Below are 26,095 nucleotides of genomic sequence, written 5' to 3' on the forward strand. Positions count from 1 at the left end.
TGTATCAGTGAGATAGCAAATTGTCCAGAGTTACTGGAGAGTTTTCAAATTTGATGGCAGAGAAGCTTCTAAGAATGCCTGGAATAGAGCAAGCACTCAGTAACATAATGAGCGTAACATTCTAAAATTTCTCTGGTTTGCCCTCTGACCCTAGAACCCTAGGTAGCACATTATTAATTCCACTCCAGTATTAGCTGTAGAGATATGGAACAAGATAAGTATTGTCATCTGTTTAAGTGAAGCAGTAATTCTTGTTAAAATGTTGAGTTTTCTCCCCCTAGGTAGGGATGCCTGATTTAAACTGCTGCATAAATCTTAATGTTGTGTTTGGAAGTTTCAATCGTAAATTCTACAATTGGTATCTCTCCCTGATTAAAAAATTAGTGGATTAAGTTTATGTTGCTCCATCTGTTACCTGCCCACTCCCAAAACCCATTCAGATGTTTAAAATGAGGACTGCTATCTTGTATCAGGAGATAGTAGCAAATTAGTCTGTGTATGTATTATCTCTAACAACATTCAGACCATGCTTACTTTTGTTTACTAGGACACATAATGAAAGGAAAGTTACTTAAAGGACTCAGAGTCTCTGAGGCTAGTATACATCTGAGAACTGAACGTGTCGTTACGCTGGGGATTTCATGGTCACTGATGCACAGTCTGCTACTTCTGCTGGTTATTGTCGTCACTTGTCATTCAGGTCTTTCCCTAATGTAATAGTTCTGTGGTTTGGTGGCAGTATACATGTCAAAAATGAGAGTTCTTCTGGGTTTATATGTTTAAAAAAATAACTGATTTTTTCGAAGATTTTATTTATTTATTTTAAAGAGAGAGAAAGCACAAGCAGGGGGAAGGGCAGAGACAGAGGGAGAAGCAGACTCCCCCCTAAGTGGAGAGCCCAACATGGGGCTCTATCCCAGGACCCTGGGATCATGACCTGAGCCAAAGGCAGGTGCTCAACCGACTGAGCCATCCAGGCGCCCCAGAAGTAACCTGTTTCTTAGTGAGAGATATATGAGGTCAGAAATACCGGAATAAATAAATACCTATAATAAAGATAATATCAGAAAACCATATTAGAGTGATACAGATATTTCTTTCCTTTAAAGATATCTCTATCAGAGAATGTCCTGACTTTTGCGTAAATGAATAGAATATGGAATTATGTAAAATATATTTTCAGCTTAACCGAAACTTCTCACTGAGTGAAAGTTTCAATAATTTTATTCTGTTTAGTTGTGCAGATTTCAGAAGTGATAAAGTCAGTGGCACTTTCCAGTTTCTCTCTATCTCATAATTTGAGAGAAATTTGTAACTCTAGCATAATTTTGTTCCACATTATTAATGAGGATTTTGTCAAGATGAATCATTTCTTCAGAGGAGAGACTACGATAGGTATTACTGCAAGTCACAAAAGAAGGGAGAAGAACAAAACTTAGAATGGTTGTTACTGCTTTCACAATGGAAGGAAAGTCAACATTCTGCTAATACTCATATACTGATGTATATCAGATTGCAAAGCAGAAGCAAGACGTTGTATGTCACATTTCAGAAAACACTGATAACTCCTGAGTTACAGAAACCTTATATTAAAAACTACAAAAACAATTTGGGAGTAAAATACAAAAAGAGTAATTTGACTCTCAAACATCTTTAACTTTGCTATTTTTATTTAGAGAGTTCTAGTACTGTATAGAGTTAGTACAAAGATTTTAAAAACCAGACACTTGCTGTCTGTTGCTAGTAGATTCAGGGATGAGTTACAATTTTAATTATATGCCCTTTATGCTTACGCACTGATGCAAACATACAACCTTGAAGACAAAGAGGCAATCCACAGGTGTTTTTCTAAGTGTTTGAGGACAAGGGAAGTAGTTTGGACCTTGAAAGAGTGTGAGTTGAAAAGTATCAAACTTCTGGTTTTTATTCTAGTCTGAGTAATGAAGTAATTACATGAAAATACAATTATCACTTTAACATTTTACCATCCTACTACACTTTGTCTTTCCTGTTCTTACTGATAGCATGATGGACGTTTCTAATGATGGTTATCTGGAGAACCTTAAGAAGGGCAGAGTGTGGGTAATTCTTATTTTATTTGAAACCCATACTAAAAACTTTACATCTTTGAGACTAACCATTAATTAGGTTACCTTTTACCTCTGCTGGTATTACAGATACTTGTGCTTGGTCTACACCACAAAATGTTGAAAATTCAATGAACACTTTTCCTTCATCTTTTAGGTTCTGTTCCTCACCATTTTTCACACTGAGATTCTTCCCTTCAAAGTTATACTGTACCTCACATGGAGCACACCAAAATGTGTCGATTCACGGAGCTTATGGCTTGTGACTTGACAATCACAGAACATTCACATCTATCATGTGCATTTTCATTTGACCAACAGAACTTTTCTGGCCACTGGTACTGTTTCCTACTCTTCACAACTTACAATATTCAACTGAATGCCTGCTTTATGCCTGACACTGCATATGCCAGTCCTAAGGGCTGGCCTTCAGCAGGGAACATAAATCCCATCTCATGAGTTCTTACAGATGGAGATTTTTCCTTTGGAAAAAGGCCTGGTCAGGTTCAGTACAAAGTACAAATACTGGTTATCTATACAAGGAACCAGCAGACTAGGAGGAAAAGAAAAAAAAAAAAAAACCTGTGTATTTTAGGACGAGAGGGAGAGGCCAGCCTCTCTGACTTGATGCTTAGTAATAGTTGCATGTTGCCTTGTGTCCTGTCTTCCTCCTGAGCCCTTCTCTTTCTCCTTTTCTGTGCTGCATTCTACTTATCTTTCACACTTCTAAACATTGGAGGCCCCCAGACCCTTTTTTCTATATTTATGCCCAAGCTGGCTTATTTTATTAAGGCCCACGATTTTCTAAAGTATCTGTATGCTTATGGTGCTCAAATGCATAGCTCCAGCTCAGATCTGTTCCCTGCACTACAGATTTGTGCATCTACTGCCTATTCTGCTTCTCTACCTGAGGTTAGCCAGCCCATCACAATCAAACTGTTCAAAGCAGAGCACCCTACCCCCACCCTCCTCATTTTGCTCCTTTCTTACGCCCTCTCCACATCAGGAAATCTTACCACCAGTCACCTAATCGCTCATACAAGTGCTCACCCAAACAGTCTTGAAGTTATTCTTGACTCCTTCTCATCTCATCTCACATGCAGTCCACAAGCAAATCTTCACTGCAGATAATCCTAATCCAAATTTCCTGCCATCAATCTTCTGATTCTAGATGACTCTAGTAGCTTCCTAACCAACTTCCACTCTTGCCCTTCCAGAATTTTGCACCTTGTGATTTAATCCTTTTAAAATATAAATCAGATCCCATCCTATTCAAAACCTTAAGAAAATCTCCCTATCACACTTAAAAAACAAAAATCAAAGTTCTTGGTTGGGTTTTAAGGCTCTAGAACCTAGCTACTCCCTTCCTCTCTACCCCATATCCTCCTTCTTTCCCCTGAATCTCCAATCATGCATTAGCCACCTCAACTTCCTTGCCTGGAACACCAGCTTCATTTTCTGCCTCAGAGCCTTTGCACATGCTCTCTCCTCCACCTGGGTCCTTTTCCCAGATCTATGCATGATTATTCCTTCATTCAAATCTTTGCTCAGATGCCACCTTCTTAGAAAAAGCCTCATGACCACTTGCCCTATTATGCTATCCAGTTGCCCCAATCATCATTCTCTGATATATATATATATATACACACACATATATATGCACACAACTAATATATATTAATTGTATAACATAAATTAATTAATTATATATAATTAATATAGTTTACAAATATAAAATATTTATTTTAGTGCACCTAATCTTGTGTTTCATATTGATTTTTTCTTAATATTTTATTACCTGTGTCCCTCATAAGAATATAAGTGCCATTAAACTGTCTTTTACTTATTACTGGAACTTTGAGAATGCCTGGTATTTGATAAGTATTTATTGAGTGAATGAATAATTTTTTTAAGTGAATGAATAATTAAAGGAATAATACTTCTATGAACTGCAGTAGAAGCCCTAGGACTGCCACTAATCAGTAGACAAGGACATAACAAATTCTGCCTTTCTGCTGATTTTGTCTTCATGATTACCAAAATTTCTGAGAATCAAAGCAGATGATGAATGGGACATTTTATCTAAGAACTCAGAGTCTAGCAATAAATACCTTGTTTTTTGTTCTTATTTGTATCATGTCACTAAACTGGCTTGTCCAGATTCTAGGGTAGTTGTAAATTTTCATGCATATTTAATTCATTTTAAGATCCTTTTGTTGTGTTGCTGTATAAAGAGTATAACGTACACAAATGTTATAAATACTTACATTCAAATAGGAGTTATTAACCTCTGGACCCAGTAAATGACTACACATATTATGAATAGCAAAGTATAAAATGAGGAAGTAATAACATCAGACTGTATTGTGAGTGGTCAAATTACTTTGTAACTATGGATCTATCATTTTGTTTATTTGCTCTTATGTATCTTTACATCAGTGAAGTTATATAGTAATTGTATAATTCATATTTCTGTACTAATAAAATGTGCAATCAAGATGGATGAATTTCATCTTTTTAGAAAAGTTGTTCTCATTTTAAATATCTCATAAGAATAGGATTTAACTTCTTCAGCCAATAGTGCTTATTTACATTGATCCTTTGGTGGTTCTTTTTCACCAAAACCCAAAACATTCAGGCAGATGAATCATCTTAATTCAGCTGAATGGAATAAGAAAGCAGAGACACGGATAACTAAAGGGGAATTAAATTTATTAGACTATTAGCTCACCTTTTATCATAAACATATGAGTTCACTTTAAAAGTTGACGTACAATATGATTTAGAAAGAAGATGAACCAGTATGGGGAGGTGAATATATTTGAAGAATTCAGTTTAAACACTTCAGCCTGGCGCAGTGCTTTGAATGCTTCTTGAGTATGTCAGCTCTTTGATGAGACATGCTTTATTGCTTTTCTACTTACATTTGCATAACCACTTTTGAGCAGAAAAACTGCATGATTTTAAACTTGACTATCAAAAAATCCTTTTAATTGAGTTAGTTACCATTGACTAATTTTTGGTACACAAATATTCTTAGAAAAGAACAGTGAGAAATCCTTAGGGCAATTTGACAGCATTTTGTTTCCTCTTTAGGAAATGATGCCACATCAATTGTCAACTGTCTTCATATTTTGGGTCAGACTTTGGATGCCAGGTAAGAGGGTATATTTTTGTCTAAATGACTGTAGTAATGCTACACAAGAATATTAAGACTCACTTTGTCTCTAGATTTTATTCTTTAGAATTATAATAAAGGCTTAAGTGTGGGTGTGCAAAAGTATTTTGTAAATTACTAATACAATGGCATTTCATTATTTTTATGATCTTATATAAATTATCATTCAAATTTCAAGTAATTTCTGTAGCATCTATATATGTCACTGAGGGTTGAGTCGGGAATGTATGTGAAGTAGAAATGGTAAGCTCCAATTTTAGAGGTCTTAGTAGCTTCTAGGTGTGGTACCCATGCTCCGCATTTGTGGTAACATTTAGCTTTATAGGAACAACAGGGTTTTATTCTTATTTTACAGATGAGAGGAGTGAAGCTTAAGATTGCATAGTAAGTGTGGAAGTAGACCAATTCCTAAATGTGTGTACTTTCTAACCTGAACTCCTAGCAACATGACTGGAAATACAACAGGTTGACTACATATGAAATCAGTATATCTCAGAGGGTCGAGTCAGCCTTTAAGCCATACATTTATTTCATTTATTATCCAGGATAAATCTAAGTAAAAGTTCCTAAATGTCTACTACAGAGAATATTCTATGATGCTGTTTATTTTTACATTGAAAATTTTATGTGAGGTGTTTTGTATAATAAATTCGGAAAATAGATGCTACTATACACCTTCAGTTCCTACTAGAAACAATGGTATTAGAGGGTCACTTTTGTACAAGTTCAGCCTTTGGAGGCTCATTTAGCTGATTGCTTCACTTAAAGCACAAAATATCTAGATCATTTGGTGACTGGGTTTAGCTGGGATTAAATGCATCTTTCATACACATTGCCTAAGAAAACATTCTAGTTGTGTTAGATTTGGGATTAACTAAACTGGCTCAGAAGCTGTGATTTGTTAGAGAATAAAACAAACACTCTCAAATTTTGAAACCACTGATAGAAAATACAAAACATTAGCACTGATCTGGGTCCTGATTAAGTTGACCATGAAGGCATTTTGGAAAGGTAGTGCATTTTACAGAGCTATACTGCTATAAATTCAAGTGCACTGAAAGAGTTGAGAGTGAATTAAAAAAAAAAAAAAAGTTGACTGAGTGAATGTAATGGATCAACAAACATAAAGTAGAAGCATGTTTTATTTGTATTCCACTTTCTGCTGTTGCAAGATACATGTTCTCCCTTCTTTCCTTCCTAGGACAGTGATGAAGACTGGTCTGGAAAGCGTTAAAAGTGCCCTCCGAGCTTTTCTAGACAATGCTGCGGAGGATCTGGAGAAGACCATGGAGAATCTCAAGCAAGGCCAGTTCACCCACACCCGAAACCAACCCAAAGGTGTTACTCAGATTATCAATTATACCACGGTGGCTCTGTTGCCGATGCTGTCATCATTATTTGAGCATATTGGCCAGCATCAATTCGGAGAAGATCTAATATGTATGTAAATCTATTACTTAGAGTCTCCTTATCTAATAGTACAATGAAAACTTGTAAAGGGCCCATCTGGTTACTCAAACACTGCCTATCCATTAAAATGCACTCCCCCCCCCCCTCCCCGAACATTAGGTTGACATCTGAGTTACAGAAACCATTCTTATAGAGATAGATCCCTGAATCACATGGATTCACAGAAGGGACCAGTAAGATGGTGGCTGTGGGCAGTCACTTCCACCTTGCCGAAGTGCAGGTTCCAAATTTTACTATTTCTGTGTTCTCTCTTTCCATGGATTTTTTCCCATGCAGTTTGACCATGGGACATGCAACATTAAATGTTTTCAAATCACCTCTGAGCCACAAGTTGTGTTACCAACAAATATGAAGACAACTGACACAAAATCTGCATCTCAATCTTTGGTCCACTGGGGTGGCCCGCATATTTTTGTTTATAGGTTTCAGTCTATTTTAACGGGGGATTTCATCAGCTGTTTTTGCCTAGAATTCCATAATGATTAAAAATATGCACAGAATGCTCAAAACAATGTTGAAAAAAAATAGTATCAGGCCTGTCCTGATTTCCTGCTCTCCTGCTGATGTGAACATGAAAGGCAATGTAAGAAGCCCATGTTAAACGGTCAAGTGGGTCTTGACTGCAGCCACACCTGCTCAGACCCTGAACCCTGTCGATCTCCCAGGTAAAACATAGTGCTGGGTGGAAACCCCTACATTACTCAGTGGGTAACACAAGCATTACCCACAAAATATTTCCTTGAACCATTGTAGGAGCATTGCTTACTGGGCAATGTGGACATGGAAACAGGTCTCGAGCACAAGAATGATTTCTCCATTCGTGTCATGGTAGATTCTCCAGGAAATGGTAAAAGAGTTGGAATTAGAAATCCAAGGTTCCTAGTTTTTTTGTTTGTTTGTTTTGCCTCTTAAAAATGTCATAATGGATCGTAGATCATCTATAAGGTTTTATTTTATTTTCTAGCCTCACTGTAGAAATGACTAACTTATACCTTGAGTGTCAGGTCAGAAATAACTTACCACCTCCTTTAGCATTTTTAATATTATTCACTTAGGTGTTAAAATAAAAGACACAGTCTTTATATACGTTCAGAACAGGGAGACAAAATCTACGTATTCTTTCAGATAGTCTTGTGCTTAATTTTATTCTCGAAGAAATCCTTTTTTCTTCTATCTAGAGAAAAATTATTTTTAAACATGGTCTTGAGAATGTTCTAAATAATTATAAACATTCTTTAGAATGTTTTCAGCTCCTTAAGGATTTTGAGAGAATAGTTTTTATATTTCATTTACATACGTGTTTGTTCTAATTTTGTTTTTTTTAAATGTTAAAATATTAGTATGCCCTCAATATGGAATTTTGGTTTCAGGCTAAACTTTCTTAGGACAACATATGAAAACAAGTGTTTTGTTCTTATTTTTGTTTTTCCTTAGTGGAAGATGTACAAGTGTCATGTTATAGAATTCTGACTAGTTTATATGCTTTGGGAACCAGCAAAAGTATTTATGTGGAAAGGTAAGATTTTAAAAGTTTAGCTTTTAATTAGTAATTGTTTCAAGTGTTCTATTTATTTCAAGTCTTTTTCAGTTTTCCCTTAGTTATAAACTAAACAGCCAGATTAACATATTGGATTTCTTGGGAGTAATTGAACAATTGTTAAGCTAAATTTGAATTGACATAATAATAAGAGTCAATCAAGTTATGTTAAAAAAGTAATAAACCATAATGGTAAAGACCATATTTAATGTAAAGATTAAACAGTGTTTATGAATGAGTTTTATGAAGATACCTACTAAAACACTTTCTTATTATATATCTGAAAAGCAAAATAAGCATGAATATAAGCAGTTATTAAAATGGGCTTTTTTTTTTTTACATTCTCACATTCAAGAGGAAGAGATTATCAGGTGATGTGGACAGTTCAAGATAAGGTCTCCCCAGTGCATTTAAAATAAGAGATCATCGGTGGCTACAGTAAAAGTTTTCTGTGAAAAAGAGAAAAAAGGCAGTTTTTTAAGTCTAGAGTAAAGAAAATGGCATTCAGAGAGACGACTAATAAATAAAATAAATAAATGAAAGGATATTTTGGTGGAATAATATTGAAAAGATGTAAATTCTCCCAAAATTAATCTATGTTTAATTATAAGACAATTTCAAGTAGAAATTTGTTTTTTATTGAACTTTACAAAGTAATTTGAAAGTTCATTTGGAGGAATAACTAATGAGGCTAGCCAATAAAATTTTGTGAGAGGAAAACAGTAATGGAAGGGTAGTCATTTGACCTACCAAATATTAAAACTTCTATGTCATCAATAATTAAATAGGGTGGCAAGTGCATAGAAATAAGAGAGTAAGTCAATGTAAAAGGATAATTGAGTTCACACTGCATGGTTTTTACCTGAATTTTTTTTCAAGATTAATTTATTTATTTTGGAGAGAGAAAAAAAAGAGACATGATGGGTGGGAGGAGGAGCAGAGGAAGAGGGAGAGAGAAAATCTTAAGTAGACTCAAGCTGAACATAGAACTGACTTGGGGCTTAATCCCTCAACCCTGAGATCATGACCTGAGCTGAAATCACAAGTCAGATGCTTAACCAGCTGCACCCCCCAGGCATCCCTTGTCTGCAGTTTTTAGTTAATCTCTTTTTTCACATGAGTTTTTTTTAGCTTCAAAATATTTTATACTACAAAAGTTTTATAATTTATTGAAATGTTACTTTATTTTTGATTGTAGGCTTTTCTTCATTTCCATAAATAATGCTAGATCTGTCATCATAGTTTTCTATATATATATTTATTTTTATTTATTTTAGCTGTATTCTCAGAATTTAGAAATGTAGGTTAAAGAGTAGGCGTATATTAAAGTATTATGAGTCTTCTCAGAAAACTGATTCAGTTGACACTGAAGTTTTACAAGAGAATCCTGCTTTCCTCACATTTTCCTCATTTCTGATTATTATTCTTTTTACTATTTAAAAATATAATAGTTAAAAATGGAATCCCATTTCCCTTTTCAAATGCAATTTCCTAATTCCCAATTCCTAGCCATTTTGTGTTTTATTTGCCATTTTTATTTCTTAATTATATGAATTTCCTTTTATATCTGTTGTACATTTTTCTATCATGTGTTGTTGAGTAATGAATTTTTATGTATTAAAACTATATACCTCTTTCCTGTTATTTCTACCATCTGTGACTTTAGCATTTTCATAACTTTCTAGTGATTATCTAGAAAAAATACCAGTAAAACAGGTAAAAACTGTATCTGTAAAAATAGGTACAGATAATGTTTATGACATGGGAATTTTAATTATTATATAAACCTATCAGTTATTTCATGAGTTTTTATTCTTCTTAGTTTAATATTTTTAGATAGGTTATGCCATGCTCATAACAGCTAAAAATTCAAATACTTATTCTCTTAGGTTTTCCATTCTTCAGTTGTTTAAATTTAGCCTTTTAATCCTTTGCTCACTCAAAAAATATGTATTAAACTCCAGATTCTGTGATACAACACTAAGCAAGATAGATCCTTACTCTCAAAGAGCTTATACCTAATGGAGAAACAAACAAAAAAAGCAAGTGAAAAATGTAATATTGGCAGATTTTCATGTGTGAATAAACACACAATAAAGAGAGTAACACAGAGTACTCAAGAATGTATGTTTTAGAATATGATTTTTTAAGATCAGAACCTTCCTCCATTTGACAGAAGGCAGATAGTGGATAAATCAGGTATAAATAGCTTCCGTTTCCTCTATGAAGTATGCCTCAGCCAAGTGATGGCTGAGGAAAGAAATGGACGATGTTTGAGGAAAGTAGAAAAAGTCTAAAATGATCATCTCTGGAGTAAGAAGGGTATTTACTAGAAATGATTCTGAATTTCCTATTCCTCTTTAGTGTTACATGGAAAACAAATTAAATTTTTAAAATCATCTCCCACATGGAAAGTATTGATTTTTAATTGAAATGTAATTGACATACAATGTTATTAGTTTCAGGCATACAACATAGTGATTGGACAATTATATATATTACTCTGTGCTCACCACCATAAATATACTTACATGTGTCACTGTGCAACATTATTGCAGTATTACTGACTGTATTCCCTTTTCATCTTTTCCTCTCTTTGACTTTATTTTTTTTAAGATTTATTTATTTGAGAGAGAGAGAGAGAGTGTACAAGTGTGTCAGGTAAGGGTTAGAGGCAGAGAGAGAGAGAGAGAATCCTCAAGCAGGCTCCTCTCTGCAGAGCCCTATGTGGGGCTCGGTCCCATGACCTGAGATCACGACCTGAGCTGATATTAAGAGTCAGATACTTAACTGAACAGGCCCCCGAGGTGCCTCTCTGTGATTTATTTTGTATCTAAAAGTTTGTACCTCTTAATCCTCTGCCTGTTTCATTCATCCCCCAACTCCTTGCCCAAGTTATGATTTATTAAATATGTCTTTTATCTGCTGATTTAAAACAAAACCTTTATCATATACTTTGGTAACATATTTATTAAATCATATTTCTAGAATCTATTCAGTTCTATTATTTGATTTTGTAAATGATTAGGTCAGTAGCCTGCATCCTGAACTGCTAGTAGTTTGTAATACATTTTGATATCTGGTAATGCAAATTCTCTCATTACCTGAGCAGTGCTGATATTGTTGTTCTTCTTATCTCTGTATTTTTTTAATAAAATTTGGGGTCCTTTTGTTAGGTTCTAAAAAAAAGATATATGTTTTCTTTGTTTGCAATTATAAAGCCACTTGGGGAGAATATAAAAATGAAAATCAAAAGATGAATAAAAGATATTTTGAAAAAGAAAAAGTGACACTGTGACTGAGAAAAATGTGGATATTGAAGTGCCTGAGCAACTCTGTCAGTTAAACATCTGGCTCTCGATTTCAGCTCAAATGGTGATCTCAGGGTCAAGAGCTCGAGCCCCGCATCAGACTCTGTGCTCAGCGCATAGTCTGCTAGAGATTCTCTCCCTCTACCTCTGCCCCTCCCTCTACTCGTGTGCCCTCTCTCTCTCAATGAATAAATAAAGTCTTAAAAAAAGAAACATGTAGCTATTTTAATGAGCGTCCTTTAAAAAAATTGCTATTTCTAGAATACCAACACAAATGATCAGAGTTGGTCTGAGAATTACTAATTGAATCAACATTTTAAAGTAAATTATTAAATAGGCTCACATGAATTTTTAACAAAATGAAAGGACTTGTCCAGTAAGATGTAAGGGAATAAATTTCTTTGGTGTCATACATGAAACATTTTAGGGTATCAGATTCTTGAATAAATATATTCTCATTATTTGTAAACACTTATGGAACTCATAATATGTGTCAAAAATTTTGCAATTCTGGGCAGCCCGTGTTGCTCAGTGGTTTAGTGCCTACCTCCAGCCTAGGGAATGATCCTGGAGTCCTGGGATCGAGTCCCACATCGGGCTCCTTGCATGGTGCCTGCTTCTCCTTCTGCCTGTGTCTCTGCCTCTATCTCTCTGTGTCTCTCATGAATAAATAAATAAAATCTTAAAAAAATTTTGTAATTCTGTGTCCAGAATTATTTTTAGGCAAGGAAAGCAAAGCATAAAAAGAGTGAGTAATTTTCCTGTAGTGATAAAAGTATTAGGAATTAGTTTGAGATTCAGGTCTGTCTGAATCAAAGCCTGTACCCTTTGTAATTTTTTGATATCCTAAATTACTTTTAATAATGAAATATTTTTCAGTATTTGAATTAAACTCTATGTTTATAGATTCTCTATTGTTCAGTGTTATTCTATGAAGGGGTATTTTCTCTTAGCTGACTAAATGTCCAATCATCTTTAATTAAAATATTAGGGGCATTATTAATTTTAAGCAATCATATATGTTTCAGGCAGAAATTTAGAACTACCTAAGTGAATTATTTAGTCTTTTCTCACTTAGATACATTTTATTGACTTTGAATATAAAACATTTATGTAAAATAATTTAAGGAGGTCATAATATGTGAAATAACTCTCATATTGTTCTATATTTGATAATGTCCCAGTGAATCCTTGGATTACATAGGTAACTAAGGGAGAGAATTTTTGTCAGTGGCAGTGTCATGACTTTGGGTCATACCCTGCACTGAATCAATTCATCACAGAATGATTCCTTAAACCTCTTCCTTCCCTAAAAATGATGAGTGAATTTTGAGTGTTATTAATAGTTTTTGGTATTTATTATGTCTTAATATTTCATAGCTACCCTGAAATTACTTATACTAGTAAATTTTCAAAAAAATTGTACTAGTGTATTGGTACCAGTATTTTATTTTTTTAATGTTTATCAATGCATTTATTCACCTAGCAAGAATTCTTCAGGTCACAATGTTTAAGAAAAAAAAGATGGATGGGGCACCTGGATGGTTCACTGGGTTAAAGCATTTGCCTTCGGCTCCGGTCATGATCCCAGGGTCCTGGAATTGAGTCCCACATTGGGCTCCCTGCTCAGTGGGGAGCCTGCTTCTCCCTCTCCCTCTGCCACTCCCCCTGCTTATGCTCTCTTGGTCTCTTTCTCAAATAAATAAAATAAGAAAAAGAAAGAAAGAAAGAAAAAGAAAGAAAGAAAGAAAGAAAGAAAGAAAGAAAGAAAGAAAGAAAGAAAAAGGAAGGAAGGAAGGAAGGAAGGAAGGAAGGAAGGAAGGAAGGAAGAAAGAAAGAAGAAAGAAAGAAAGAAAGAAAGAAAGAAAGAGAAGGAGGAAGGAAGGAAGGAAGGAAGGAAAAAGGAAGGAAGGAAGGAAGGAAGGAAGGAAGGAAGGAAGGAAGGAAGGAAGGACAAGGAAAACAGAAAGAAGTGTCCAAACTTTTGGGGGGATTTGATAGGGTTTTTCTTGTGATTTTGGTCTTCTTTTTAACAATAGATAATTTAGCATTTTTTAAATGGTAGGGACTTTGCTATTGAAGGCATATGATGTTTTGTGATATAGAAATTGGATTTTGGAGTTAATTTTGTTATTAGCACTACTATTATCCCTCTTGTAGGTTAAACTGGTCACTTTTAGTATGGCTTCTTCAGTCATCTACTTGGAAGACATTAAAAAATATAAATATTTTCCACTTGTAGGCAACGTTCTGCGTTAGGAGAATGTCTCGCTGCTTTTGCTGGTGCCTTTCCCATAGCATTTTTGGAAACTCATCTGGACAAACATAACATTTACTCTATCTACAATACTAAGTCCTCACGAGAAAGAGCAGGTAATACAGAAGCATGTTCACTATTTATGATAAAAAGTTGAAACTTAATGACATTTACTGTATTTTCCCATAGTAATTTTTTCCAATGGGCCATTTCAGTTTATTATCTCCAATGCTATTTGTTCTTAAATGTTATTATTTGGATTTTTTTGAATGTTATATATTATCCTCATAGTGTCTGTGAAAGGAAATTTATTTAATTTCTTCTCAGGTAATGAGTCACAAATTAACACTTTTAAGAATAAGACAAAATAATTAGCAGAAATGGAAAAAAATAGGTCAGTCTGATTTCTGATTCAGTTATCTCTTACAGGTGGTCAGCAAGCATATGGTGTTCTCATTTGTTCCATTTATGGATTTGTACCCTTCAAGTTTTTTTGTTCACCAGATACATCTATCTTATTGGGACAGGTTTATTCCATGTGATTTTTTTCTAATAGTTTAGTTCAATTATTATCATTTTAAAAACCTATAAATCAGAGACACAATTAACCAATGACTTAAATTTGGGCCTTAGCATGCATATTCTTAAGATTTTTATGTCTGTATGTATACTAGGCATCTATAAATATAAAGCCTTATGTACTTTTCACTTGGGAAAGGTCTATTTTTCTGAATAGCTAGGCTCATTTTTTCTACTATCCTAGTTGAGTAGCTTTTAAAGCCACTGCTGATGATTTCAAGGGTTGGTCTGTGAGAATCTATTAGAATTATTTACTAAGATTTGAATTGAGTTGAATAAGAAATAGTTAACATAGCAGAAAGTAGTTGTTTCTCTAACCAGTTGTTTAAAGGAAACAAAACAGAGTACTCAGGGCCTGAACAAGATATCCTCTTGCATCGCTTTTTGTTTGATTTCCTCAAAGTCTGATACAGTATACTGTATTTTATTTGCTTTCCAATGACCCTAAAGAGTTCTCAAAGCTTGGGCAGGAACTATTTGCTGTTGACAAATGCTTACCTCTTTGTTAATGAGATCATTTCTCTGTGTAACTAACTTGTGTTTTGGGCGGAGCTGCTGGTTATACTGATTTTATAATACTTTTTATCAAGTAAGGAGTCTTTAAAACACTTGAATCATCACTATTTAATTTCCCTCTTTTATAATTCTCATTTCATACAACAGAAAGTCAAAGAAAAATATTTTAAATGTGATTTAGCAATATTTCTCTGCATAAATTCCACAGTATATTTATAAACAGTAAAACATGGTTGAGCTTAGGCTATTAATCATCTGTGTAAACCTGCCTTACTAAATTGTTTAATTTAGGATTTTTGATTGATTAATACTTTTGTTCTGAGTCCAGAATGAAGCATATTTGTTATTCATTCCAGACAAGAAAATTGCACAAAGCAGATAATTTACCTGCTTTTATTTCTGTAACACATTCTTTGTGTGACAAAGTTAGTGAACTGGATCAAATGAGTCCCTTTTGTTCATGCTTTAGTCACTGGTCAAGAAATCTTGATGTACACAGGGATGCAGGAAGGGGATTTGGCACAAAGATGGGCAAAACTGGAGACTTTCTCTCAGGGAGTTTTTAGCTGCCATAGGAAAGGGACTGAGAGACATACGTGATCAAATTCAGAATAAAGATCACTCAGGACTCCAAAATGCAGTTGTTAGCTGAGGACCCCGGGGAAAGACTTCACAGAGTTGGTTCAGTAGGGATCCTGAAATTAGAAACACTGAAACTCTGATGCATTCTGTGAAACTTCAAGCCCTCAGGGGAGAAAAGTCAGAGGGGAAGAAAGGATGGAACACTAGGTAAAGTAGGCTTTCTGTGTCAGGGAAGGAATGGGAACAGTATCAAAGCAAATGGAATCCTTTTATGGGCTTTAAGAAGAGGAGTAACCTGGGGAGGTCACCCTTGTAGACATCTGTCATGAAAGAAATTGGGAAGATGAATGGGCATGAGTCACCAATTCAGAGAATGGTTATGGTAATTTAGGAGAGGTGGGTTTGAGGAAGGCCCTTTGGATGGAGGATGTGGTTGTGAGAGATCCTGGAGGCCCCATCCTGTTGTGTGGAAAACACAATAGCTTTACAGCCTAGATATTTCTTTTCAGTTTCTAGGGCAGGAGACTGACTAGATAATGTTGTCTTCACCAAGACTTGCTCAGGAGGTGGGAGGAGAGGAAAGGTTGAGTTTAAATTTAGATCCATTGTGTGTTAAGTTGCTTTTGAGACATTCCATATTACAAGCAGAAGTTTTAAGAAATATGGCTTTGAGAGTAGTTAGCTTATAGCAGAAGCCATTGGAACGGCCAAAATTACCCAGATGAACATAGAAGGTGAAAAAAGAAAAGAGAATTTAAGTTAAATCCCTAAAAACAAACAAACAACCAAAAAAAACATACCAACAAAAAAAAAAAAGCGAAACAGAACAAAATAACAGCAAAAAACCTAACAATAACATTTAAAAGTCCATCAAGGAGCAAATAACCAGGAAAGGACCCTGACAAGTTCAGAGGGAGTCAGGAAGACCAAATGCATTCAAGTTAAGGAAAAAGGAATTTGGGTAGTGATGGGAAAGCCTCTGGAACAGTTAGTGGGGTCAAGGCTTATGAACAAGGGAAATCGATACAGTGGGAAGCAGAGGCCTTCATTTCTGGAAGCTAACTAATGCACAGGAGATCTGAAGCATAGCCACAGGCTGCTGGGGAGGAGATGCTACAGAGCAAGGGGTTCAAGGCGAGACCAGAGCGAGGCCCCTGCAGTGGGGCAGGCTCTGCTCTGAGAACACTGGCCAAACCATGAGCAGGGAGCTCAAAGCTCCTTGTGCTGAAAATGGGGGAACCGACAGTGTGGGATAGAACCTACAGAAGGCTTGTGGGCAGACACAGTTGATATTCTGGTTTGCTCTGAAGTCGAAGAAATGGTCATTTTATGATCTTAAGGGGATGATGATAGGATAGGAACTTGGGAAAAAGAAAGTTTGAAATACCTGTCATGAATAAGAGGGATGGGAGCCAGGTGAAGGCATGCCAGGTCTTGCTGCATTTTGAAGCCCAGAATGAAATGGTTGCTTGTGTCAGCTAGAAACAAGAAATCTGGCTGTCACTGTCAGTCAGTTCTTTCATTGAACACAGTTCATTTTTATGTGTGTTTCTCTAGCTCTTAATTTGCCAACTAATGTGGAAGATGTTTGCCCAAATATACCATCTTTGGAGAAACTCATGGAAGAAATTGTGGAATTAGCGGAGTCTGGCATTCGCTACACACAAATGCCACATGTAATGGAAGTCATACTGCCCATGCTTTGCAGCTACATGTCTCGTTGGTGGGAGCATGGACCCGAAAACAATCCGGAAAGGGCTGAAATGTGCTGTACAGCCCTGAACTCCGAGCACATGAACACACTTCTGGGAAATATATTGAAAATCATATATAATAACTTGGGAATCGATGAGGGCGCCTGGATGAAGAGGTTAGCAGGTAAGAATTGGAAAAGAAATGCACCACTTGAATTTGTATTATTTCCAAAAGGGCTTGAAATCAGAAAACTAGGGGTGTCTGGCTGCCTCAGTCAGTAGAACACATGGCTCTTGTTCTCAGGGTCATGAGTTCGAGCCTCACATTGGGTGTAGAGATTACCTAGATAAATAAATTTTTAAAAATGAAGTACAGAAGACTTGGATTTTCCTATCTTAGTCTTTATTAATATTTTCTTCACTTCTCAGGAACTATTAAAATATGATTTCTGTCATGCTGTTCTTTAAAAACATGTATAGTTAATCAAGCATCAGATAACTTGCTATATCGTTACAACTTTTTTGTTGTTACAACTTTTAAGCAAGTTGCAACAACTGTTCCTGATTGAATAGTCTCTGGAAGATTAATCAGTAAATGTAGCTTTAAAAACTAATGATTCTGTAGACAGAGACAAAAATAAAGATGGATTTTGAAACAACCCTGTTTTATCAATTCATCCTTTTAGGAGTGGGGGAGAAAAATCAAAACATGCAGTCAAAAATTTGCATTTGTTTATCTATCATTGCACTATTTACATTGGATAATGGGAAGCAATTTTTTAAAAAGATTTTATTTATTTATTTGAGAGAGAGAGAGTGACAGAGAGTATAAATGGGGTTGAGGGAGAGGAAGAAGCAGACTTCCCGCTGAGCAGGGAGCCCAATGTGGGACTCAATGCCAGGATCCCTAGATCACGACCTGAGCTGAAGGTGGATGCTTTACTGACTGAGCCACCCAGGTGCTCCAGGAAGGAATTTCAAGGATGAAAAGAAGGGTTTTTAAAAAATTGAATTCAGAAATAAATAGATAAATTAAATTATTCATTTATTTTAAAAACTCCAAAGTAAACACCAATGTCTTACTCATTTGGGTAGGGTATTTTCTCTTTTATACATTTATTATTAGTAAATGAAAAAACAGTGTCCTAGCAATCTAATTCTCCCATTGGGACAAGGATGGGGAAGCAGAAATGATACAACTGGATGTACTCCCATGATTATTCGGTGGTACATATTCCTTGTAAAGAAATGGCCATAGGAACCTTTTCCATTTGGGGATTTTTCTTCTTCTTTTTTGTGAAAATAATTGATTTCTGAAGTGAATGGACATGTTTCTGAGGTTTTTTGTTTTTTTTTTTTCTCTTCCAAATTAGCTGCCAATTTAAAAAAAAAAAACAAGAAAGCGAATCAAATTCAATTCAGTAATCATTTTTGAACAGCAACTGTGCAATTAGGTTTGGGACTCGAGAAATAGAAGTGGCATGGGCTGAATCCTGAAAGAAGCCAAGTGCTGGGGGTAGAGGATCCAAAAATCATGCTACAATTGTAATTATAATCTATCTTCATTTTAATGAATGTTGATGCAGAGCAGAATGTTAATGTCTGTCTGTCTTCAAACAGTTTTTTCACAGCCCATTATAAATAAAGTGAAACCTCAGCTCCTGAAAACTCATTTCTTGCCATTAATGGAGAAACTCAAGAAAAAAGCAGCAATGGTGGTGTCTGAGGAGGACCATCTGAAGGCTGAGGCCAGGGGGGATATGTCTGAGGCAGAACTTCTCATTCTTGATGAGTTTACCACACTGGCTAGAGATCTCTATGCCTTCTACCCACTCTTGATTAGATTTGTGGACTATAACAGGTACGGTGTTCAAAAGTGATTATTTCTCTGATTCAGTCATGACCTTGGTGGGTTCCTATGTCCCAGTGGAATTGCTTCATTGACTATGTGATGAACCTATCCATGATTGTGACATTACCAAATGTTTATAGACAAGGTGATTTTCACCAAAAGCATCTCAAAATTACAGTGGAGCACGCTACCTCCTGCAGGTAAAAGTTAGCAGTTTGACAGTTGCAATGTTTAAATTGTTTTAAATGTCAAACAAATGTTAAACAAATATACTCTGAAGCTACTTGTGAGCTCTGTGGGCAGCACTCTGGTTCTTAGTTTACTGGGTTTTAAATTTAACAATGAGTGGTTGATTTAAAAAAAATTAACTTGAACGAATAATTGATGAACCATTTATTATGTAATCTAGGGCAAAGTGGCTAAAAGAGCCTAACCCAGAAGCAGAGGACCTTTTCCGCATGGTGGCCGAAGTATTTATCTATTGGTCAAAATCTCACGTAAGTAGGAAAATATCGACAGTGCTTCCTGTTTGGTTTACATTAAGGGCTTTCAAGTTTGTAACCAATTTTCCAGTCCCCTGAGTAAATACCTATGATAATGTTTCTCAAGCTTGCTTCCCTAGGTATCACTAAACTGGTGTGAAGAGAGAACAGATTCACCTAGGTAGTTTGAAGCAATATAAAGCTTTTGAGTTTGAGAATTTATATTCAGAAAAAAATCACAGGAGTTTTTAGTTGCACTCCACAATTTTTTTTTCCGTTTGCCCCTGTATCTTAGGGAGTCCTCACGCATAGTTTGAAAAATGCTGAAATGGACTTTTGTTTTTCAATCACAAGATACACTTGTTTACTTGTAAATGTACTGCTTCTTTAAATTGGTTCCAGCAGGCACACACTCTTTTTTCTACAGGAGTTTAGTTTTGCTCACATGTTAGAGTGAAATATAGCTCCTGCCGAGTCATGTGGATAGGATTTATAAAGTGCATCTTTAGTGAATTTTCATTATTTTGTATGTTGCACGTAGAACTCTATATTTTTAAATCTGAAAAATATTTTAATAATAAGAACAGTATAGTATTCTATAATTATTTCAAATAACTAGCAGAATACAGATAAGCAAGCATTTGTTATCCCAGGCGATTTCAAAAGCTTAGAATTTTTGTGTCAATTATAAGTCGATGGCACTTTGGAAATGGGAGACTCCGAAAAAGTAAAAATAAAACCTCAACCTCAGCTTCACTATTTGAGGTGACTTCCCAATTTATTTTATCAAATTGTTATACAAATTCTATTACTTTAGAAATGTCATATTTTTTAAAAAAATAAAATTTTCTTACTTAATCTTTAAGATAATAAATACTGTTTCTTGCTTACCTCTGAGGAGTCTGTCAAACTGGATACCAAAATGTATATAAAATATAATTACACTGAAATAATATGTGGAATAATGTTTTTTTAATATATGCATTTATATTGTCACATTGACTTTCATTTTCTATGATATCTAAAATTCTTTTAGATCCTTTATGTTCCTCTAGATAAAAGCAAATGGTTTCTGAGCCTATGTAACTCATGTTGAGGGAGTGCATTAGATCATTTGGGGTGCTTCTGAAGGAATATTTGAAATCCGGAGCCCAGGAGTAAGTCACTTAAGAAAATTAAAAACTGCATATTTTTCCTTGGAAAACTGAGAATCTTCAACTTCATCAATCACCAAAATACCAAAAAAAAAGCTTCTTTCAATTTATATGCAAGACAAAATTTGGGACAAGTATTTGGAGTCACAGTCAGTAGTATTTTTAGTATTTATCACAGTCAGTAGATTTTTAGATGAATGTCTAATGATAATTTCAGGAGTAAGAAAAAAAATCTGAATATTTACTTTTGAATCTCATGAGTATATTTAAAACACAAATCTGTTAGTATGTGTCCTATATATTCTTCCCCAAATATTTAAAGGTGGAAACTCTATGAGCAACCATTTATCATGAATAGTAAAATCAGAATGTTAATGTGAGCTGAATAAAAGTCAGAGCTTAGTCTTTTCACTGTCCTTCATACAAAATATTTTGTTACTCATCAATTATTAACATATTTGGATACTTACTAGGAAATTATTTTATTTGGTTCTTGCTCATCCAAAAGAGGAAGGCATATACTTAGATCATTAACTTCTTTTTTAAAACTGGTTATTTCTGCTTTCATTCTGTGTTTGCTTCCTTTACTACCACTGCTCAAACACTTGACTTTGCATGTGTTAGGAAGTTCCTGAATTAAAAATGAATAAAACAATGGTATAGTAATTGAAAAAGTAGATGAAACATCTGACAGAATGGAGTTCATCAAAGTTATTTGTGCCCTGTGTTTCTCCCAAGAAGCAGTATATGCTTTTCAGCAGCTAAACTGGGATTTGAATACTCACTCTACCCCTTGGTAGGTGTGTAACATTGGTTACACACTGAACTGAAATATTCTTGATCTATAAACATTGGGGTGCAATATAAAAAATAGTGAAAGGGATTATGGGGGAAAAGAGAGAAAATGGGAAAAATCAAAGAGGGTGACAGAACATGAGAGACTCCTAACTCTGGGAAAGGAACAAGGGGTAGTGGAAGGGGAGGGGGGTTGGAGGGGTGACAGGCACTGAGGGGGACACTTGACAGGATGAGCACTAGGTGTTAAAGTATATGTTGGCATATCGAGCTCCAATAAAAATATATACAAAAAAAAGAAATATTCTTGATCTAAATGTTCCCACTTTTGAAGCATACATGTTTATCTCTAGTTCCCAGAATTGTTGCCCCAAGCCAAACATAATCATTGGGTATTTAACAAATATTTGTTCTCTTTCTTGGTAAATCTTATATATCAAACTTACCTTTGTAGAAACTTTTCGGTCCTGTATAACCTTTAATTACATGGACTTCTTATCTATGAGGTTTTAACTGAAATTTTCTTTGCAACTTCTCAGAATTTTAAAAGAGAAGAGCAGAACTTCGTGGTACAGAATGAAATCAACAACATGTCTTTCCTTATCACTGACACCAAGTCAAAGATGTCAAAGGTACTACTAGAATCTCTTTCACTCTTCTAGAAAATTTCTGAATGTAACTTTCACTGGTTAATTTTTTCTACATTTTTGAAGGTGTATAACTGAGATTTTATAGATTTTATAATGTTTACTGATTAAACACACACACATACACACACTTTTAAGAGTTATTACCCCGGATTTTTTTAAGTAGGTGTGGTAAGACACACAGACATAGAAATGACTACATGAAGGAAGAAGTTTTTATTCACAGTTCCCTAGAAACAGAGGGCATGGCATGTGATGGGGGCATGTGACAAAGCAGCATTGTCAGTCTTGTGGCAGAGAGGACAAGGGGGAAAAGTTGGGCAGGAACCTTTATTGTGGTTTCTGTGGGAAAGGACAGGCGAAGCAGGGTAAGAAACCTTAGGATTGGCTAGCTAATCTCAATGGGCTCTGGGCATAGGGGGCATCCTAGTTGTCTAGTACCTAACCCTGGGTTGATTAGGGCAGGTGGATCGAAACCCTCAGTGAAAGGAACTCCTACTCCCCTGAACCCCAGGAATGACTAGTGCCTGTCACCTGCTTCATTGGTGGCCACTAGGACAGTTGAATAGCATCACTCACTGCTCCTAGTCTTTTTTAGAGTTTTGAAAGCCACATATTTGACATTATTACACATGGATTAAAAGCTAAGCCTCGCTGAAGTTTTACTTACGTAGAACATCTGTCCACCTGCTAGGCTATTTATGTGACTGTGCTCTTGAAACACACATGAAAGATGGGAACTTTTCTCTCCTCTGGGCTATTAGGAAGCCTGAAGAGTGAGCTGATGCTGTCATGAGATGCTGTGCTAGGAGTACATATCACATGGATGTTTTGAACTGAAAACCATTAGTGAATGTCTCTACTTTGACAGCATGTTGTGAACTTAGGACAGTGTTAATAAAGGCATAGAGAGAGAGAGCAAAAGGGTCCATGTTTCCTTTTGGAGGATGAGGATTCTGGTCTATTGTAAGACTCAGAATAAGTGAAGTCTTTAGAGCAGAGGGCTGCATATCCTAACACAGACATCCTCATTCCTCTTTTTCCTCATTTATACTCAGTGATTCTCAAAGCATATGCTCAATGTGCTGTGTATCCTCTAAGCTAGACTGGGGCATCTGTACAAATTGACTAGGAGCAACATTTACACTCCTTTTTGCAAGAAGAAAATTCAAAGTAATGGATAGAAGCATCTTAATGCCTCCCCCAGTCTCCCCCCCACCCCAGCCACTAAATTTTCTCAAACCTTTCAGTCTCTTTACCATATGACTGCTGACATTCTGAGACAGGATACATAGCATATAACAGCAATATTGATGAAGTATTTAGAAATTAGTGATTATGCTTTGCTTCTTTGTTGTTGTTGTTTTCGTCTGCATTTGTGCTTAAAATTTTATATTGCAGAAGTACCATAAACTTTTTTCCTAGAAGTAATGTTTCTAAGTTTAGATAATGGAGTCCAATACACTAATATGTTTTATTGTTTCACCAAAGCAATCATGATGTCCGTGTGTTTCAGCATTTGGGCAGATTTGAGAGTCACTATGCTCACCAAAGTAGCATCCTAACTATACTTTCATCAGTGTTGTTGAGGTCTCTGTCAACCCCAAATGGCATGAAGGTCCCAAGAGTGGGATACATTCAGGAGATGAGTAACATCTTTCCCAAAAGCTATACTGCTCAGGTTTAGTGCAAGAATGGATAACAGGAGGGTAACCTTAGGTCTTACATCTGAAGTTGAAATGGACAGGGAAGTGTACCCCCATGCAATGCTGAGAACAGAACAATGCAGAAGGTTTCAGGGCTTCCTCTGACAAAGCCTCAAACTGTCTGCCCGAGACATCATAGTGACCAATCAGTCCATCCCCCAGAATCCAGAAGAGGAAAGGACTCTTTTGAATGGAGATTCAGATCCAAACAAAAACCACAGAACAAATTGTCATGTGTCAGTCTTCAGCCAGGCATCTAAGCAAAGATGACTGCTGTTTACATGGAATACCATTTCCACACTTAGAAGATATTACAGAAAATAGATGACTATAGATAAAATATGGAGATAGGTGACTGAAGCTAGCCGACCAACTCGGAATATGGTAATCTGGGATTGGGAGCTTCATTTTGACTTAAAATGTATGTAGCCCATAAGGCAGAGAGAGGCAATGCATACTAAATTGGCCATAATGCTCTCGGGAGGGGTGACCATGCATGTGTAGTGTGGAGGCCTTTCTGTGCCTTTTCTGGAAGGTGGGGAATGGTGCTGCCAACTACAGTTGTTAACTTGTAGGGTGGTGAGTGCCCTCCCTCCACTGAGGCCTGTTTCCTTCTGCCCCTGCTCTTGCCCTGAGCCCTTGCTTACAGCGGAGCTAGGAGTACCTCTGTGACTTCTTTTAGACCAAACATTCTACAAAGCCAGGGAATGTGTTTTACTGACTTGGTAACTCTAAAGCTCAGGGTAGTGCTTGGTGCATAACGGCTACTTTGTTAACATGGATAAATCAAATTAACATATAACTCTGAGGAGTTTGAAATTTGGTCCTTAGCCTAAACATTTGTCTGTGTCTTATTTTACTGTTGTTTTTCCAGACTCATTGTTGCATTTATACAAAATATATAATTTTGTGTCACCCCATGGCTAGCATTGCTGATGTTTTTAATTTCATAATTTGTTTTAAAAACAGACAGCATCTATTACAAATTTGGTTAGTTTGTTGAGGTAAGAAAAAACAGTGGGTTTTGCCTATTACATTATAGATTGTATCCTATTTTGTATTAAGATTTCCGTTCCTGTTGAAATGTAGTGACTGGCCCTAGTTATTTAAAGTAATTTGATGAATTTCTGATATTGCAACCTAATTATCAGCATAGCATGAGTTAACACCTGATCATGTCACATAATTAACATCTGTTTTTTGTGTTGAGGACGCTGGAGATCTACTCTCTTAATGACTTTCAAGTAGATAACATTCTATCTTTAGCTATAGTCACTCTCCTGTGCCTTAGATCCCCAGAACTTATTTGTCTTTAAACTGGAGGTGTGTACCCTTTGATCAACATCTCCCCATTCCCCAACCTTCCCAGTCCCTGGGAACTACCACTCTGCTCTCTGTTTTTATCAGTCTGGCTTTTTTAGATTCTACATATATGTGATATCACATGATATTTGTCTTTCTCTGTCTCACTTATTCACTTAGCATAATGCCCTCATGGTTCATCCATGTTGTTGCAATGGCAGGATTTCTTTCTTTCTCAGGGCTGAATAATATTCCACTGTGTGTATATATCCATACACAAACACATAGGTGGTTTCCATATCTTGGCTATTGTGAATAATGCTGCAGGGAACAGGAGGGTGCAGATATCTCTGTGAGACCCTGTTTTCATTTCCTTTGGATGAATGCCTGGTAGCGTATTTGCTGGATAAATGGTTCTGTTTTTAATGTTTTGAGGAACCCCTATACTGTTTTCCACAGTGGCCTCACCAATTTACATTCCCACGAACAGTGCAGAAGGGTTCCCTTCTGCACTCACTTTTTATAATTAATATATCTAAAATATTTTTAAAAACCATTAATAAATATCTAGGATTTATTTTGTCCTAGTAGGCTATTTCAGTGTAGGGATATTGGAAAATTCTTCCCTTTTTTCCCTATCTTCTATTAAATTTTAGATTATCCTAGGTGAAATTATTAGGACTATTTTTCTCTGTGTGTGAGAGATCCTACTTTCCTCTTTAAGTATGCTCATATACTGACCATGCTATTGCATGTTCATCTCTGATTCAAATGTTAGGAATTGGTCAAATATTAAATAGCATTCAAATTCAGTAGCTTTAGCAGTTCTGCTCAAATTACCGAGCCACTCCTATGGGCAAGGCAAAATGCTTGGTTCTGAATATACTGAAATGAAGAAAACAAGTTTGACCACTGCCCGAATGGAGCTCTGTAGTCTAGGGAGGAA

The 26,095-nt window shown here is 35.8% G+C and overlaps 1 protein-coding gene across 1 annotated transcript in view; it reads left to right on the top strand.

Annotated features, from left to right (window-relative positions):
• The window catches only part of RYR2 (ryanodine receptor 2), a 755,069-nt gene that overhangs the window by 622,711 nt on the left and 106,263 nt on the right, over positions 1 to 26,095 (top strand). Inside the window, exons 64-71 of the mRNA XM_055308992.1 lie at positions 5,184 to 5,244; positions 6,467 to 6,705; positions 8,170 to 8,251; positions 13,826 to 13,956; positions 17,075 to 17,395; positions 18,832 to 19,072; positions 19,473 to 19,560; positions 22,034 to 22,126. Coding sequence (XP_055164967.1) covers positions 5,184 to 5,244; positions 6,467 to 6,705; positions 8,170 to 8,251; positions 13,826 to 13,956; positions 17,075 to 17,395; positions 18,832 to 19,072; positions 19,473 to 19,560; positions 22,034 to 22,126 — 1,256 coding nt within the window. The remainder of the gene's footprint in view (positions 1 to 5,183; positions 5,245 to 6,466; positions 6,706 to 8,169; positions 8,252 to 13,825; positions 13,957 to 17,074; positions 17,396 to 18,831; positions 19,073 to 19,472; positions 19,561 to 22,033; positions 22,127 to 26,095) is intronic.

The sequence above is a fragment of the Nyctereutes procyonoides genome, unplaced genomic scaffold (genome assembly GCF_905146905.1).
Source record: "Nyctereutes procyonoides isolate TBG_1078 unplaced genomic scaffold, NYPRO_anot_genome, whole genome shotgun sequence".
Classification (NCBI taxonomy): domain Eukaryota; kingdom Metazoa; phylum Chordata; class Mammalia; order Carnivora; family Canidae; genus Nyctereutes; species Nyctereutes procyonoides.